A 19,671-nucleotide genomic window follows, 5' to 3' on the forward strand; every position below is an offset into this window, starting at 1 on the left:
TCCTCTTGTTGCTCTGAATCTTCTACCATGAGGTGTGGTGTAGTGGTTAAGAGTCTCGTAATCTGGGGAACCAGGTTCGCGTCTCCGCTCCTCCACATGCAGCTGCTGGGTGACCTTGGGCCAGTCACACTTCTCTGAAGTCTCTCAGCCCCACTCACCTCACAGCGTGTTTGTTGTGGGGGAGGAAGGGAAAAGGAGAATATTAGCCGCTTTGAGACTCCTTAAAGGGAGTGAAAGGCGGGATATCAAATCCAAACTCTTCTTCTTCTTCATTCCACTTCGCTGGGTTCCTGGTACGGGTCTTTCCCATCAACATGGTACCTAAGCATTTTGCTGCAGGTGAACTTGGATTTAAACCACAGTAACTGGTTCCCCCTTCCTTTATTACTCATTTGAGGCTTAGCTTTGCTAAGTTGCCATGGCCATTCCTTGGCTCCACTGTTCTGCAAGCACCTCTCCTAATTAATGGTTGTTCAACCAGCTTCAAAGAGATTCCCAGATAGCTGTTCCCTGTTTGAAGAGCCCCGTTAGCTTAATTGACTGTCCTTGGGCTTTGGGTGAGGGGAACCACAATTGATGCGAAAGCCAAAGGCATCCCATTAAAATCCTGATGGAGGTTGGATTTCTGTAGGAAATTTGCTTACATCCTGCATCCTGAAAAAATTAAATCTCCAATTTAAACTGAGCGCTTCAGATAAGTAGCTGTTAGTGGATGATACTTGCACCATCCAATCCCTCATACTATTTTAATAATAATAATAATAATAATAATAATAATAATAATAATAATAATAATATCCTCAATGGAGCTTAAAATAAAGGAAAACATTGTCTTCTTGTTTGGGGGGACTGCTGTCTATATGGACCATTTATGTGCTGTGTCTGTGATGGAGAAAAGACTATGAGCTTAATAGACCAGCAGATGAGAACATAAATCTTTCCTCATTGTGAGTTGCTCCAGCTCCTTGGCCATTTTGATTGCTGTTTATGGAAACGTTTATAGCCCTTTGTTAGGTGAGGCAACCAGGAGTGTACACAATACAGTGGTACCTCCAGTTGTGGACGGGATCCGTTCTGGAGCTCCAGTCGGATCCCGAGGTTTCCACAACCAGTGGGATTGCTTCTGCGCATGTGCGTGGGGCGAAACCCGGAAAAATACTTCCGTGTTTGCCGCATACGTATCCCGAAGGATATTGTAACCAGAGGCGGACATAAGTAGAAGTACCACTGTACTCCAAAACCGGCTGTGCCATACATACCGATCATGATATTGGTATCTTTACTTGCAGTAATGTTCCCTAAAATGGAATTTGTCCTTTTCACAACAGCTAGCATCTAAATACCCTTAGATTCTGACAGTGTGACGCAGGTTTAGGTGCCTGTCACTTATTCTTGCCTCTTATCTCTGTTTGTATCTGTTCCAAATAACTAGGCGGCTGCGATATGATACCTAAGAAAAATGATTTGTGCGCTGGGAAATACCAGCTTTGAGTCATGTCTCATCCATGAATCTCCTAGATGGTTTTAGGCAAGGCGGAAGGGACACAACTCCAAGGATATCATCCAATGTAGGGATGGGGAACCTGTGGTCCTTCAGAGGCTATTGGACTACAGCTCCCATCAGCCCCAGCCATCATTGCTGATGTACAAGGATAATGGCAGTTGTAGTTTCACCACATGTGAAGGGCCACATGTTCTCCACTCCTACTCTAAGCATATGTTATGTAGTGGGGCCTCCTAACACCTCTCACCACCCTTAACAAACAACCGTTCCCAGGTTCTTTGGAGGAAGCCATGACTGCCTAAAGTTGCATGAAGTTGCTTCAGCTAAATAGTGCAGATGGATCATAAATAAAGTTATTTGACTGAACACTGTTAAATTAAAGCACCATTATTCGCTGGTTCCTAACATTCCAGCATCCTTGTTTGGACAAGGTAAGTGCCCCGGACTTGCGGTCAGTAAGGCTGCATTTAATTTTGGCCCCAGTTCCTTGCGTGCCTGTTTATCAAAGATAACCATGAATTTGTCGTAATTCAGCCGGACATCCTGGGAAACCACTCACTGCACTGTACTCTCGGGAGATTGTTATCAGCTTCCTGAGTGGCAGGGCCCCCCGGAAAGGACAAAGGAAAAGGTGTGTGTGTGGGAAAAGGGCCTGCAACAGAGCGAAGAGCTGATAATGCTATCAGGGGCCACCTGCCTTCCAGAAGCAACATAGAAAGAAAAAACAATTAGTGTTCCTTCCTTGCTTACAGCCTCATGCAGACTGGTGGTGTTCTGTCTTCTGGAATCCCCTGCCCCACCCATCTAGTGCAGTCATCCCTAACTGGGGGGTCTGTGGACCCCGGGGAATTCTGCGTAACCCACCCAGGAAATCTGGGGCACCATTCAGATAACAAAACCTACCCCAGAGATATCAAAATGTTCAAAAAGTGAGGGATCCATGGCTTGGCATTTGAAAAACAGGGGGCTCACAGTACTTAGCTAATTGGGAACCACTGGTCTAGTGGACTGGTCTATGCTTAAACCTGGAGCATTCTGGAATCCTGGTTTGGATCAAGGAATGGATCATTGAATATTGCACTCTGGTTGTTGCTTGGATTATTGGTAAGTCTACTGAGTGTTGTTAGAAGCTCTGGGTCTCAGTTGTGTGGTATGTTAAAATTGTTACAGTCCATTGGTATTGATTTGTGGGGGATAAAGCTATCGGGTTCCACCACATATAAAAACATCATAAAATGTCAAGCAGAGGCTGTGTTCTACCTCCACTGTCATGGTCAGTATTCCTTTGGATACCAAGTTGCTGGAAATCGCGAGTGAAGGGAGAAGCTGTTGTGTTCAGGCCTGATTTAGGACTTCTCATAGACATCTGGTTGGCCACTGTAAGTACAGGGTGCTGGAACAGATGGCCCAGTGGCCTGATCCAGCCAGCCTTTTCTTACATTCTTATTAGTATATAGCAGCAGCACCTGTTCTTGGTGGAAGCTTGAGAACACCTCTAACTCTCTCTTACAGCAGGAAGGAACCAAATATATGCTGATCCAGCTCAGTGGAAGAGTGTGTGCTTTAGCTGTGTTAGATCCCAGATTCTGTCTCTGGCAGATCTAGTTAAATGGTCTTGGGTAGGAGGGAATCGTAGAATCAAAGAGGAATCCTAGAATTGCAGAGTTGGGAGGGATCACCAGGGTCTAAGCCCTGCAATGCAGGAATCTTCTGCCCAACCCACAACCATGAGATTCAGAGTCCTCATACTCTACCGACTGAGCTGTCCGGCAGCTAGAGGGCTAGGAGAGACTAAGGTTAACCACACACAAAATCTAGGCTGGGAAAAAAGTGCCAGCAATTCCTTAGAGGGGGTTTCAAAGGCAGTGGGTTGAATTCAATGCTAATCTGGCTCAGAGCGGATTCATTGAAGTTATGGGGCATGACTAACTTAGGTTCATTGTAGGTTCATTGTTTCAATGGATAGAGAACTTGGAGTAAACTACAGAGTATTTCATGCAGCAGGTAGTTAAATTGTGGGACATAGAAGGCAGTGGTGGCCACCAACTTGGATGGCTTTAAAACAGGAGTAGTCAGACTCATGGACACTATGGTGGTCAATGGCCAAGATGGAAGCTATGTTCTGCCTTCCATGGTTGGAGGCACTAATGTTTCTGTAGCTCAGTCGCTGGGAACCACAGGAAAGGAGAGTGCGTTTGCGCTCAGGTCCTGCATGAGGTTTCCCACAGACATCTGGGTAGCTACTGTGACAACAAAACATTGGACGAGACAGGCCACTGGCCTCATCTAGCAGGCTCTACTTTTGCTTTTAGACTAACTTAGCTGGAGACAACCCAATGCTCCTCTGACGTCTTCACCAGGTGTTGCAACTATTGACTCTTGAAGCTCATGCTTAAACTAACATGGCATGGTAATTTGCCGCTTAGCACGATTTGGTGAGGAGGGAAGGTCTCAATATTGGGAACAGAGAACTGGTGGCCCTCCAGATGTTGCTGGACTCCAACTCCCATCAGCCCCAGCCAGCATGGCCAATGCCCAGGGGTGATGAGAGCAGCAGTCGCAACCCAACAACATCTGGAGCGCCACAGGCTTCCCATCCCATAATGGCAACGAAGGGTTGCAGGAAAATAAAGGGCTGCTAGGTAGAAATTAAGTGTTGTCTTCCAAATTAATTCCATGGGATACTTAGGTCTTATATCTAAGATCCCGAAATCCTCTCTTTCTAGAGCAGGAGTGGGGAAACTATTACAGGCTGAGGGCCGTATCTGCATCTGGGCAGCCTACTAAGGGCCACATGCCAGGGGCAGACAGAGCCAGAGGCACGAGTGTGTGAAGCGGGGGGTGTAAATTTTGCCTAGTTTCTGCACACACAACACAAACACATCCTTCTCTAATTTATTGTTATTTAAAAGCATTTATTAACGGTGTTAACATTTAACAAGTCCCTATGTGGTGCTGTGGATTAAACCACAGAGCCTAGGACTTGCCGATCAGAAGATCGGTGGTTCGAATCCCTGCGACGGGGTGAGCTCCCGTTGCTCGGTCCCAGCTCCTGCCAACCTAGCAGTTTGAAAGCACATCAAAGTGCAAGTAGATAAATAGGTACCGCTCTGGCGGGAAGGTAAAAGGCATTTCTGTGTGCTGCTCTGGTTTGCCAGGAGCGGCTTAGTCATGCTGGCCACATGACCCGGAAGCTGTACGCCGGCTCCCTCAGCCAGTAAAGCGAGATGAGCACCGCAACCCCAGAGTCAGCCACAACTGGACCTAATGGTCAGGGGTCCCTTTACCTTTACCTTATGCTCCCTATTATTGAACGGAGTTCTAATAACAGAGCTCAGGGATGCATTCCAGCCAGGCCAAAGGACTCAAGGTGGATCTGAAGCAGTGTTGGTATGAGGCGTGTATGAAAAAGGGGTGTGGCCGAGAAGGGTGTGTGTCCTGGGGAATGTTCTGAGAGTCAGACAAAGTCTTAAAGGGGACCACATTTGACCCCTTGCCCCGAGGTCCCCCACCCATGTAATCAAGAATCAGGTTTTTTTCTTTTAAAAGGAAGACAGAGAAGTACAAGCAAAACCTGTTTCTCCAGAACATAATAGCAGAACAAACAAAAGGGTGGATGCATCAAGGAACGATGTCTCTATCAAATTACCTTCTTTAAACGCTAAAAAAAAGAGGAAAAGATTGGCTCCAGCTCATCTTTATGCAGTGTTTCCTTTGCTTAATGGGAAGTAGATAGTAGAGAATCCATCCTGTTTCAGCCTGTCATTCCAACAATGGGGGAACCTGAGCACAGGATAATTTTCCTATTCATTCCTATTAATAGGTGGCTGTTTTTGAAGCCAGCAGCCGACATTGCATTTTTAATCTCCATCCTGAGCACAACAGCTATAATAGTTTTCAAGCAAACGTATATTTTCCTATTCAGCAAAAAGGCAGCGAGCCAAACATTCATCCCCAGGAAATGTACATAGTTGCATTGGCTTGCACATTAGAGATATGGCCCATTAATTTTATTTCTGGGTGTACATAATTGGAATAAGATGAATTGATATTTGCATTTAGGTATGTGCTTATCCATTGTGTGCGCATATATATTAAGATATATCTTAGGGCCTAATTCTGTTATTCCAAATCAGGCATGCTCAAGACTCTGGGAAAGGGGCACACTAATATGACAAAAACTCATTTATACGCCATGAGATAAATTAAGTAAAAAACCGAAAGCATCATTAAATAACAGAGTAAAGCACAATGCAATGCTCTGTGTGTGTTTCCTTTTTGAGTTTAAGGTAGCTCTGCTGTGCTTCTACACTGCAGTTGAAATCCTATCATGTGCACATTTACCTGGAAGTAAGCCCCACTGAACAGTCTATGTGCATTTTTACTTCTGAATAAAAACACATCGGCTTGTACTGTAATGTGTTCAGCATGTATGTCAATTTCAGTTTCTCATTTTCCTAACGTTAAGTTCAGCTTTGAAGATTTCAACATTTTTTTTTAAAAAAGTCCTCGTGAAAATTCACCCGCATTTTCGTGTGAATTTTTCCTACTACATACATTTGTGTGTGCAGTTTTGCTTAATATAATGCGTTCCTGCAAAACAATTCCCCCTAGTACAATGTGGGTGTTTTTATGTTATCTTCGCTAATATAAGGTTTTCAGCAGGCATCTTGTGAGAGCACCTGCCTAATGTTAGTAGGCAGAGAGATTCATAGCGCACTAAAAGACAGAATCCTTGCAAATGCAGAATAAACATTATGTGGCACTTGTAAAAGTGCAAGTTCCACAGTTGAAAGTGGTCAAACTGGTCCCAAGCCATGAAGAACTTTATATGTAAGAATGTAGGTAAAGGGACCCCTGACCATTAGGTCCAGTCGTGGCCGACTCTGAGGTTGTGCGCTCATTTCGCTCTATAGACCGAGGGAGCCGGCGTACAGCTTCCGGGTCATGTGGCCAGCAAGACTAGGCCGCTCCTGGCAAACCAGAGCAGCGCACGGAAACACTGTTTACCTTCCCACCAGAGTGGTACCTATTTATCTACTTGCTCTTTGACTACTTTCGAACTGCTAGGTTGGCAGGAGCAGGGACCAACGGGAGCTCACTCCATCGCGGGGATTCAGACAACCAACCTTCTGATCGGCAAGTCCTAGGCTCTGTGGTTTAACCCGCAGTGCCACCCGCGTCCCTATGTAAGAATGTAAGTTCCAACAAATTCCTCCATTGCCTCATGGACATTTTCATTTCCCAGAAGGTGGAAGAAGCAACAAGGGGATCATCAACTTGGTCCTCACCAACAGGGAGGAACTCATTGACAAAACAGAAGCACTGGGAAACTTGGGAGGAAGTGATCATGTCCCCCTGGGTTTCATGGTACAGAAGCAAGGGAAAGCTGAATGTAGTTAGACCTGCACTATGGACTTTATGAAGGCTGATTTCAAAACATTTAAGGAACTGCTGGGGGAGATCCCACAGTCAGAAATACTCAATAAGAAGGGAGTCCAAGATGGATGGAAGTTTCTTAAAGGTGAAATATTGAAGGCACAAATGCAGACAATTTATTCAAGACAGAAAAGTGGAAGGCATCTAAAGAAACCAATATGGCTGCATAAGGAGCTTACAGATGAGCTGCGATTTAAGAAGGGCATGTATAAGAAATGGAAGAGAGGGGTGATGACAGAATAAATGGTGTAAGGAGGGAGCTGTAGCCCAAGATAGGAAAATAATGAATTCAGATCTCCAGGGCCTGGTGACCTGCCTGCACCCAAGGATACTAAAGGAGCTTGTGGATGTAAATCTCAGAGCCTCTGTTTATAATCTTTGAGAAATCTTGGGGGACAAGTGAGGTTCCTGAAGACTAAAGGTAAAGATGACCCCTGACCATTAGGTCCAGTCGTGACCGACTCTGTTTACTGGCCGAGGGAGCCGGTGTACAGCTTCTGGGTCATGTGGCCAGCATGACTAAGCCGCTTCTGGCGAACAAGAGCAGTGCACGGAAACGCCGTTTACCTTCCCGCCGGAGTGGTACCTATTTATCTACTTGCACTTTGACGTGCTTTCGAACTGCTAGGTTGGCAGGAGCAGGGACCGAGCAACGGGAGCTCACCCCGTCGCGGGGATTCGAACTGCCAACCTTCTGATCAGCAAGTCCCAGGCTCTGTGGTTTAACCCACAGCGCCACTCGCGTCCCTTTCCTGAAGACTGGAGACAGGTAAATGTCCCCATCTTCAAAAAGGGCAGTGGGAGATCCAGGTAGCTACCAACCGGTGAGCTTGACATAAATACCAGGAAAGGTCCTAGAACAGATAATTAAACAGTCTGTCTGTAACCACTTAGAAAAGGAGTGCAGTTGCCAGGCAGAGATATATGAGGCAAGGTGTAAACTTGTGGAATTCCTTCCCTCAGGAAGCTTGGCTGACTCCCTGGTTTCTTGCCTTCAGGGGAACACTGAAGACATTACTCTGTCCCCAGGCTTTTGGCTTGTTTTAATTACTGCTTTCCCACTGCTCTTGTGCAATGCATAATTTTAAACGTCTGCCTTTAACCACTAACTATTTATCATCAAATCTTACTGTACAAATTGTTTTAAATTGTTCTGACCTGCCTTGGAGCCACCTGGCTGTCAAAAGGCAGGGCAGACATTTCAAAAATGAAAGGATAAAATACAACAATAAACAATAAAGGTATGTCTGAGTTGCACCATTCAGACTGCAGTTTCACATGCTTAGTGTTTCCTATGCCTCCGCCTAACCCTAAACTCCTCCTCAAGGAAAATTAACGCCGGCTTTAAAAAATTGTGATTTCTCCCTGATGCGCTCATTTTACATGTGTGTGTGTGGAGAGAGAGAGAAAGAGAGGGAGAATCAGTGCTATGTTTCTAGAAAAATAGATGCCAGAACTCACCATGAACACGTTCCTTCTTTTCTTCAAATGGCAATGGCGCCCACCTGAGAGGTGCCAGAACTGAGTTCCGGGCAGGGGGAGCCTTGTATATACAGTGGTACCTCAGGTTACATACACTTCAGGTTATATACGCTTCAGGTTACAGACTCCACTAACCTAGAAATAGTGCTTCAGGTTAAGAACTTTGCTTCAGGATGAGAACAGCGGCAGCAGGAGGCCCCATTAGTGGTGCTTCAGGTTAAGAACAGTTTCAGGTTAAGAACGGACCTCCTGAACAAATTAAGTACTTAACCCAAGGTACCACTGTATCATGGAGAACCATTCAGGCCTGCGCGTTGCCAAATTATACTTATGCATCACTAAACAAGAAGGTGCAAGTTTGCAGAGAATTAGCATGTGCCGATTTCTATGTTGAGGTGCACTTTTAGAAATAATTACTATAATTTAAATAGAAGTGAAGCTCATCTTACCGTAGCTGGGAAGACTATGACCAGGAGACACTCTTTGCCTACTCAGTCTGCTGCTCAGGTTGTCGCCGTCGATTGACAATTTCAAGACGCCGCACGTCTCCCCCGTCAGGTTCTTTATGCGACTGAATTTGGAACATTGAGTGCATCTCTGGCTGCCTCACCTCAAAAAGGATATTGCAGAGTTCGAAGGGGCTCAGGAAAGGACAAAAAAATATGATTGAAGGGATGGGGTGGCTCTCCTATGAAGAAAGGTTGGGGCGTTTAGGACTAGTGGGGGGGGAGTGAGAGGCTACATGATAGATGATAGAAGTTTATAAAATTATGCATGGCATAGAGAAAGCGGATAGAGATAAGTTTTTCTCCCTCTCTCCTTGGATGGAAAGAGGTTGGATAGCCAGAATGGCAGATCAGGTTGATGGACTATACCGAAATGGCAAAATTAACTGGCAAGCTCAGGAACCAAGAAGACAAGAAATTTTTTTTAAAAAAAGAATTGGAAATGTTTATACAGTGGTACCTTGGGTTACATACGCTTCAGGTTACATATGCTTCAGGTTACATATGCTTCAGGTTACAGACTCCGCTAACCCAGAAATATTACCTTGGGTTAAGAACTTTGCTTCAGGATGAGAACAGAAATCGTGCTCCGGCGGCAGCAGGAGGCCCCATTAGCTAAAGTGGTGCTGCAGGTTAAGAACAGTTTCAGGTTAAGTACGGACCTCTGGAACAAATTAAGTACTTAACCTGAGGTACCACTATAATGTATATACCAAATTTTTGTAAACATTAGAAGGATTTTAAATGCACTTGTAATGTACTAGAAATTACAGATAACTTAGGAAGATGAAAATTTTGGGGAAGTACTGATAGGCAGATGAAAACAGTAGTAAGAGGACCCATCAATGGGATGAGGGGAAGTCAGGAGGTTCAGAGCAATCACAATACATGAATGGGCAAGACATGTGGATGGAACTTTATCACTTTTTTCTTCATTTCTTTCTCTTTCTCTTTTTTCTTTTTTCTATCTATCTATCATCTATCTATCTATCTATCATCTCTCTCTCTCTCTCTCTCTCTCTCTCTCTCTCTCTCTCTATATATATATATATATATATATATATATATGCTTTCGTAGATTTTCACGGGTACAGGAATGCAGGTTTTGGTGTCTTCGGGTGTCTTCCCGTGTAAGAGTTGGGGTGTCTAGGCGACGTTTCGACGAGGTCTCACTCGTCATCTTCAGGCTGGTGCTTTCGGCTTCTTGTTACTGGAACAGAGCAGGATCTCAGTGTTTGAGTTCCTATAAATACTGTTGAGGGGGTGTGGTGTATAGCCTCCAACGTTCTGGGCACACTAACCTGGGAACTTCCTCTCTGCCCAGAACGTTGGAGGCTATACACCACACCCCCTCAACAGTATTTATAGGAACTCAAACACTGAGATCCTGCTCTGTTCCAGTAACAAGAAGCCGAAAGCACCAGCCTGAAGATGACGAGTGAGACCTCGTCGAAACGTCGCCTAGACACCCCAACTCTTACACGGGAAGACACCCGAAGACACCAAAACCTGCATATATATATATATATATATATATATATATATATATATATATATGAAAGAAGTTGGATAGCCATCTGCCATGGATGATTTAGTCAAGATTCCCTCTATGATTCTATGATTCATAACACTAGAACCCATTGACATCCAATGAAATTGCGTGTTGGAAGATTCAAGGCGCCGCGCATAGTTCAATGATGGAAAAGTGCTCCCCTAGTGATGGCTGCCAACTTGGATGGCTTTAAAAAGAGGGCTAGAGATGAGGATGAGGATGAGATGAGATCATCAGCAGCCATTTGCCACCATTGTTGGATTTTGATCGGGGCAGTGGGTGGGGAGTGTGCGCCACTCCTCTGATCAAATGTGCAGCCCCTCAAAGCTAAATTTTAATTTCCACAGCGGTGCGGAGACAAGTCGCAGGTCTCCAGCATCATGTTTGATTTGGCCCCAAGCCGTGGACTTTGGATCTTTGCACATTCCCAAGCAGGAAGCAAGGAAACAGAAAGACTCTTCTACCCATTGTGTGAATGCCAAACCCAAGCGTTCCATGACAACGTTTAATGTCACCTTTCAGTGCTTTGTTTGTTCAAGGGATTTGCATGTGGTATGAACTGCCTGGGAAGAAAAAGAAGAATATACCTGCATAGGGAATTCTTTTTTTCAAAGCTGAATTCTATCTTAGATAAAACTAGAAACTGTATTCAGGTTCTGACTTCCACAATGTATTAAAATATTTTGTTAATTTTTTAAAAATGCTAATAATCAGATAATAAATGTGTATCAGTATCCTGTCTGCGATGTACATTTAAAACAGTATCATGACACCTCAAACACGCATGGATTCCCCCAAACAATCCTGGGTGCTCTGCAGATGTTTTGGAGTGTATTTCTGCCATCTCTGACCATGATGCTTTGGGCTAATGGGATGATGTGGTCCAAAACATCAGCGCAGCACCAGATTGGGAAAGGCTGGTTTTTGCCTGTCAGTCTCTGCAACACTGAGCTCCTATGGAATGGATGCAATGAAGACCACCCAGCTGTGCGAAAGAAGCATTGTACAGTGGCGCCTCGGGTTAAGTACTTAATTCATTCTGGAGGTCCGTTCTTAACCTGAAGCACCACTTTAGCTAATGGGGCCTCCTGCTGCCGCCACGCCGCCGGAGCACAATTTCTGTTCTCATCCTGCAGCAAAGTTCTTAACCCAAGGTATTATTTCTGGGTTAGCGGAGTCTGTAACCTGAAGCATCTGTAACCAGAAACGAACGTAACCTAAGGTACCACTGTACTACTGTTTGTACCTTTGCAGAAGAATATGGGGCAGCTACAGAGATACCATTATGGGACACGGGTGGTGCTGTGGTCTAAACCACAGTGCCTAGGGCTTGCCGATCAGAAGGTCGGCAGTTTGAATCCCCGTGACGGGGTGAGCTCCGTTGCTCAGTCCCTGCTTCTGCCAACCTAGCAGCTCGAAAGCATGTCAAAGTGCAAGTAGATAAATAGGTACTGCTCCGGCGGGAGTTAGACAGTGTTTCTGTGCGCTGCTTTGGTTCGCCAGAAGCGGCTTAGTCATGCTGGCCACATGACCCGGAAGCTGTACACCGGCTCCCTCGGTCAATAGAGCGAGATGAGCGCACAACCCCAGAGTCATCTGCAACTGGACCTAACGGTCAGGGGTCCCTTTACCTTTACCTTTACCTTTACAGAGATACCATTAGGACCAAAATAAGAGGTGCAGTTACCCCCCCAAAAAAAACCTATCACCTCCCCACCCACAAGATTCACGCATAAGAGCAGTCTCCCTCCCTGTGGTTTCCAGAAAACGGTACCGTGGTCCCTCGAATTACAAACACCTCAGGTTACAAATGCTTCAGGTTACAAACTCCGCTAACCTGGAAGAATTACCTCGAATTGAGAACTTTGCCTCAGGATGAGAACGGAAATTGTATGCTGGCGGCGCAGTGGCAGGAAGAGGCCCCATTAGCGAAAGCACGCCTCTAGTTAAGAACAGTTTCAGGTTAAGAACGTACCTCTGGAATGAATTAAGTTCGTAACTAGAGGTACCACTGTCTTCACAATCATTGTTGCCTCCAACTGGAGGGCCTTCCCAGTAGTGGCGCCTTCCCTGTAGAAAGCCCTCCCATCAGATGTCAAGGAAATAAACAACTATCTGACTTTTAAAAGACATCTGAAGGGAGCCCTGTTTAGGGAAGTTTTTAATGTTTGATGCTTTATCGTGTTCAGTTGGGAGCTGCCCAGAGTGGCTGGGCAGCCAGATGGGCGGGGTATTAATAAATTATTATTATTATTATTATTATTATTATTATTAGGAGGCAGAGCACAGGTGTCATGGCTAGTAGCCATTGATAGCTTTATCCTTGCCTAATCCTCTTTTGAAGCCATCCAAGTAAGTGGCTATCCCTGCAGGAGGGAGTTCCATAGATTAACTATGCTCTGTGTAAAGAGTGTCTGTGTCCTGAATCTTGCACCATTCACATTAGATGTCTACAAGTTCCAGTGCTGTAAAAGAAGGAGAACAACTTTTACAGGCAGTGACCATTTCAGGCACATCTGATGGGTGCGCAACCGCACACATGCACGTTGCGCTGAACTTGGAAGTGGCCCAACAATGTCACAGAAAAGGGTGGGGCAGGGGCAGAATGGGGCATTTGCAGGCTTTTTCAATGGTGTTTAAAATACAGTGGTACCTCGGGTTAAGTACTTAATTCGTTCCGGAGGTCCGTTCTTAACCTGAAACTGTTCTTAACCTGAAGCACCACTTTAGCTAACGGGGCCTCCTGCTGCTGCTGCACCGCCGGAGCACAATTTCTGTTCTCATCCTGAAGCAAAGTTCTTAACCTGAGGTAATATTTGTGGGTTAGCGGAGTCTGTAACCTGAAGCGTATGTAACCTGAAGCGTATGTAAACCGAGGTAGCACTGTATATGCCATTTCACTTAACAGTGTGGTGACTTGGAACGTAATTGGTAGTTGCCTGTGCTTTCATTATGAGGTGGGCAAGGACTGCTCTGCCACCTCCCTCTTCTCCTCACCCCCTTGCTGACTGTAAAATTGTTTGCGGGAGATTGTGGGGCGAGTGAAGCTGAGAAAACAGTGGCATCTGTTAAGACCACCTCCTGAGTTTCTGATAGAGGTGAGCTTTCTTGAATTGAGGGCTTCCGGATTCTCAGCTTAGCCGTGACAACATTGTACTAAGCCCGTTGGCAACGGACGGGACGAAGACGAGCCTCACTGTGCGAGCGGAAAACCACATTACCGTTTGCGCCTTTGCAAGAGAAAGAGGGCAGTGATGTGGTTTAGTGCTGGGGAGGATTAAGTGCATTTTGGGCCCTGTAGAGAAAAATGGGATCTGGATTAGATCGACCTTTGGAGTGATCCAGCAGGGCTCTTCTACTGTTTTTGGGAGGAACACAAAGAGGTTTAAAGACTCTCTCAAGGCAAAGCTTTGAAAATGTAGTATAAACACTGACAACTGGGAAACACTGGCCTGGAAGTGCTACAATTGGAGAACTAAGTACGAAAGGGAGAAACGTGCTAAGAGGAAGGCTTATGTCCCCACTGTGGAAGGATGTATGGATCCAGAATTGGCCTCCACAGTACCTTATGGACTTACTGTTAAAACTGTGTTCATGGAAGACAATCTTACTCAGCCACGAGTGATAGAAGAAGAAGAAGAAGAAGAAGAAGAAGAAGAAGAAGAAGAAGAAGAAGAAGAAGAAGAAGAAGAAGGGAGGAACACACAGCTTTCAAGGGGAAAGGGAGGAAGATCAGACAGGTTACAGAGCAGCAAGGCAATGCAGGATACCCTTTCTGATGCATTTTAAAAACAGATTATTTAAAATTATTTAAAAAAAAGAAATTAAGGACAGCCAAGTGCTCCTGTTTTGGAATAGTATGATAGCGGAGGAAGGCTCTGCTTCTGGAGATGGCAGGAGGGGGGAATGTATTTCACAACTAATGTTGAATGTATTTTAATCTTTATATAACATTTATATACCTGCAGAGAGAGGAATTTAGCCCTCGGCTGTTTTGCATTTAATAAGACGTTTAAATAAATCAATAAATGAGAAACCATGGGATTATGTGCAATCTGAATTATTAAAAAGAACAATAAATATATAACACACACACCACACCCAGCGTGACCACATTATTTCGCAACCTGAGATAGAAAATCCCACAATTGTCACTCCTTGGGAGTAAAAGTTCAGCAATAATAAATTTAAAATAAAAAACCTTTTGCCGTCCCTTTCATGACCCCTCAAAACTGGCCGCCTGAGGCAGTCACCTTTGTCTAATGTATGGAAGTGAGAGCTGGACCGTAAAGAAGGCTGATCGCCGAAGAATTGATGCTTTTGAATTATGGTGCTGGAGGAGACTCTTGAGAGTCCCATGGACTGCAAGAAGATCAAACCTATCCATTCCGAAGGAAATCAGCCCTGAGTGCTCACTGGAAGGACAGATCGTGAAGCTGAGGCTCCAATACTTTGGCCACCTCATGAGAAGAGAAGACGCCCTGGAAAAGACCAGAAAAGATGGAGGGTGCAAGGAGAAGGGGAAGACAGAGGACGAGATGGTTGGACAGTGTTCTTGAAGCTACCAGCATGGGTTTGACCAAACTGCGGGAGGCAGTGGAAGACAGGAGTGCCTAGCGTGCTCTGGTCCATGGGGTCACGAAGAGTCAGACACGACTAAACGACTAAACAACAAGGGATGGTACTGACCGGCTGTGAGCAGAGATCTAGCTTGGTAGGCATCCTGTTTTGAGATGTATGGCACTGTAGAGACAAAGGTGTGGTGGTTAGAATGTCAGGCTAGGACTCAGGAGACCCAGATTTGAATCCCTGCTCAGCTATGAAGTTCACTGGGCAACCTGGGACTAGTCACTCATTCTCAGCTTAATGTATCATACTGGGTTATTGTGAAGATTATAGTGGAACAGATAATTATAGCTGTCACCTTGAGCTTCTAAGAGAAAGGGTGGGAAATCAATACAATCATAATAAACTCACTTCCCCATTGTTTGCCACTCAAGAGTCATTCACACAGCAAAATAATGTCCTTCTCTCTGTCTCTGTCTCTGTCTCACAAAGATAAACAGCAACCGAAAATCCTCTTATTTATAGTACTTAGCTCTATAGCTCTCAATTTTTCATCTTCTCAACCTCATCCCGTTTGTGCATCATTTTATTATTTGTTCTTTTCAAAGTCTGCATGAAAATTCGTATGGAGTTTCATGCACATTTCTCCTACTACATGCAAGTGTTGTGCGTGATTTTGCCTAAAATATGCATCCGGCGAGCAGTTATTTCGGGGCACATGTGTTTGTTGCAGAACTACACTGCCAAATTTGGACAAGTGTGAATTTCAAAGGGTTAGGTGTGTCTCTGGTTCACACAGGTTGAGGAAGTATAAACTGCGTGAATGTGCTTTAAAGTGCAAATTGGCTTAATCTTCCTCTCCCTGCTCTACAGCTGCTATTTTTATCGTTCAATTAGATGTCTTGTTAAATCAAGACCACTGACCTTTTTTTGCTTTCAACAGGTCGGCTGGTGACATTTGACAAGCTTCTGTACATATTTTGTTACGTTGGAACGAAAGGATGAGGGTGACAGGTAAGAAAAGAGGCCCTTCCCCCCCCCCCCCAGGCAAAAATGCCTCAGGACATTTTCTTTATATTCTCACATGCCTCACCTTGGTGTCAGTTTCTCACCCGTTGCCAGGTACAACATAGCAGAAAGTTCAGCAAGGAAAATGGGGTGGGAGCAGGTAACACCGTCCCTGGGGCAACTCTACAAATGTTGGAAGATTTAGGACAGACAAGCAGACAAAAGAAAGCATCTCTTCACGCAGTGCATAGGTAAACTATAGATTCTGCTCCTGCAAGAGGTAGTGATGGTCAACAACTTTCATGGCTTTAAAGGAGAATTGGACAAATTAGCAGAGATTCCTGCATTGCAGAAGGTTGGACTTCCAACTCTAAGCTTCTATGATTCTTCTCGGTCCAGTATACCTGAAGGAGCATCTCCATCATTCTGCCTGGACACTGAGGTCCAGCGCCGAGGGCCTTCTGGCTGTTCTCTCACTGCAAGGAGCCAAGTTACAGGGAACCAGGCAGAGGGCCTTCTCGGTAGTGGCACCCGCCCTGTGGAACGCCCTCCCACCTGATGTGAAAGAGAAAAATAACTACTAAACTTTTAGAAGACATCTGAAGGCAGCCCTGTTTAGAGAAGCTTTTAATGTTTAATAAGTTATTGTATTTTAGTGTTTTGTTGGACGCCAGCCAGAGTGGCTGGGGAAACCCAGCCAGATGGGCAGGGTATAAATAAATTATTATTATTATTATTATTATTATTATTATTATTATTATTAGGCACATAAGAATAACCAGGAAGGCAATGCCATAGTCAAGAGGCAGTAATGCTTCCAAACATCAGTTGCTGGAAACCACAGGAGGGAGGAGTGCTGTTGTACTAGGCCCTGAAACACCATCACAAAACCAGTTGCTGGGACTCACAAGCAGAGAAAACACTGTTCTACTCATGGCTTGCTTGCACTCTTTCCATGGCCCACTTTGGTTGGCCACTTTGATAATAAGATGCTGGACTAGACGGGCATTTAGCTGTTACGATATAGAAGCAATGCGGCCGCGAGCTACTGCTAGCTTGAAAGCAAAACATAATGGGAATGTTGGGACTGTTCCGTGGGAAACAGAGGGACAGTCTATTCACAGTGCGAAGCACCGGAATTAGCTCAGAGTGTAATATGAGCTGTACAGGAAGTACAGGAGGAGTTTGTCTCTCGGCTGTTGGAGTTTGAAGAGAGCAGTCGTGTTTTTTGTAACGCTGCAAAGACAGAAATAAAGGCATGTAAATATGTTTCTGTCTATCTCTTTCCCCTGCCCGGGGGGGGGGGGGAGGAAAGAGGGGAGGTGTTCTTCTCACGCTGAGAAGGATCGCCTATCGCGACCTCTGCCTGGATCTTGCCGGGAAAGCAGACAGGGAGGTCATCAGGGGTTCAAGCTGGGTGCCTGGAGAGTGGCCAGTTTCTCCTGATAAAGGCTTGATTCCCAACATTAGCCTGATCCAGGAGAATTCTTATTATGTTCTTATTATGTTGAAAGCCAGCTACATCTAGCCGTGGCGACATGTGCAGATGGCCAGGAACAAAAACAAAACCCGCCACCCTCTAGAAAATGCAGCCTTTATAGCCAAGGCACCATTTCGCTCTCCAAAGAGATCAGCGCTCCATCCATTACTACAAACTTCAAATCTCCATCAAACCATCGTCTGGGCGCTGTGATGGATCTAAATGCCCGTTATGCATAGCGTTTAGTTTTTATATTATTTTGGAAGCCCAGAGTGGCTGGGGCAACCCAGTCAGATGGGTGGGGAATAAATTAATAATAATAATAATAATAATAATAATAATAATAATAATAATAATAATGCCTTTATGGACAAAGTATCACTTCTTCTTTTTAAAAAAAATATTTACAATTTTCAATTTTATATATTTCAATCATTTTACAATCATTTTAAGATTTCAAAACTCGGCTTCCTTCCCCCTCTTTCCTTAAATTTATTTTTTAAATATATTTTCTGCATATTCCAAATTAACTTAACTTAATCACTTCTTCATCTTTAGATGTATACGCTTATAAACCTGCAGGTTATTACAGTAATCCTGCCAATGTTCTTATCTGTTTACAATTTGTTTGTAAATATTGAATAAACCATTTCCATTCTTCTATTTTTTTATTTAAAAAATGTTATCTTGATTTTTCCGGTAAGTTTCGCCATTTCTGCGTATTCCAAAAGTTTTTGTATCCATTCCTTCTTTCGTGGGATTTCTTCTTCTTTCCATTTTTGAGCAAAAAAATTCTTGCCTCTGTAGCTGCAGATGAAGTGTGACTTCTTGCCTAGTTAGGGCTCTTTACGATTTCACAATGGGCAAATATAAATCCTTCGTTAAATCAAACCTCCTCTGCAACTGGAATGTGCCCCAGCAAGCTCCTCATTGTGAGTGGTGGCTCCTTGATTTAGTTCATTGTCTCGACTTCTGAGACCCACCCAGAGAGTGGGAACTAGCTGGTCCAGCAGCCGATGACTTCTGAATGACTACCATCTTATGAAGACTTGCGCTGTCATCCAGCTTTTAAAGCTGGACTGATTTGCAGACTTGGGGTTGGGCTCTTGCTTGTTTGCTCAGGAACACTCCCGGCTTCATCCTTCTGCCTTGCCGCCAGCAGTCTGTCCACCTGCTCTGCTCCTACCTTCCACCTGACCTCCCGTCTCCCTTCTGACTCAGGTTTGCTGCGAATCCTGGCCGTGGTGTTCACCTTGGCCACAACTTGGCTTTTTGTCAACACCTATTTCAACCACACTGGCATGAAATCCATCAGCCTGAGGAGCTGGCTGGGTGAGTAAGTTGTGATTGTAACCAGAGCACTTTCCCCCCTCCTGCTGAGCTTTCCCTCCTTTACACCTGAGAGAGCAGCCAGAGGGCAAGGATCTCTCTTGCAGCTTCCCACACCTCCAAAACTGAAAGCAGGCCCAAGATCTTCACCTGATAGTTCCGTGGGGTTGCCAGGTCACAACCCGAAGGAAGCATGTGTGTTGTTTCCTTTGACAGCCACAAAGCAGAATTCAGGTGGGATTTTTGTCTTTGGGGGCATCACCACTTCCCAGCAGCCCCAGCCAGAGTACTGGGTTGTTGGAAGCTGTCTGTTATGTACTGAGTTGAATAGGATCCAAAATGCAGCAGTCTGATTGGTCCTAGAACAATAGGATTCAGAATGCAGCAGTCTGATTGGTCCTAGAACAATAGGATCCAGAAGGCAGCAGTCTGATTGGTCCACAGGAGCCACCCAATCCAGCTCCAGGTGAAAGTGAATCCGCAACCTGATTGGCCTACAGGAGAATCCCAGAATTAGCCAATCACGTGGGGCCCATTGTGTAAATAATGTATATAAAGCAGACATTCTGGGGGAACTTCCATTCCTCCTCACCACTATGAGCTGAATAAAGAGCATGAAATCCATTCTCGACTCCGAGTATATTTCCCTGTCCTACACAAAGCAGGCTTGTCCATGAGGCAAGGCTGGGGCAGCTGCCGTTTCTGCTGAGCTCTTGGGAGCTCTCACTGAAATCTCACAAGATCTCACGCACTCTGCGAGATCTCGCCAGAACCCGCTGTCGTCCTCATTGCTTTTGCAAGGGCC

At 45.0% G+C, this 19,671-nt stretch overlaps 1 protein-coding gene and 1 long non-coding RNA gene across 2 annotated transcripts in view; one reads left to right on the forward strand and one right to left on the reverse strand.

Moving 5' to 3' along the window:
• LOC310702212 overlaps positions 1 to 19,671 on the reverse strand; it is a 610,091-nt gene that overhangs the window by 458,645 nt on the left and 131,775 nt on the right. The window lies entirely within an intron of this gene.
• FAM3D (FAM3 metabolism regulating signaling molecule D) overlaps positions 1 to 19,671 on the forward strand; it is a 39,223-nt gene that overhangs the window by 4,030 nt on the left and 15,522 nt on the right. The window contains exons 2-3 of the mRNA XM_083493509.1: positions 15,993 to 16,063; positions 18,759 to 18,869. Coding sequence (XP_083349635.1) covers positions 16,051 to 16,063; positions 18,759 to 18,869 — 124 coding nt within the window. The 5' untranslated portion in view covers positions 15,993 to 16,050. The remainder of the gene's footprint in view (positions 1 to 15,992; positions 16,064 to 18,758; positions 18,870 to 19,671) is intronic.

This window comes from Podarcis liolepis, assembly GCF_965112155.1.
Source record: "Podarcis liolepis genome assembly, chromosome: 2".
Lineage (NCBI taxonomy): Eukaryota > Metazoa > Chordata > Lepidosauria > Squamata > Lacertidae > Podarcis > Podarcis liolepis.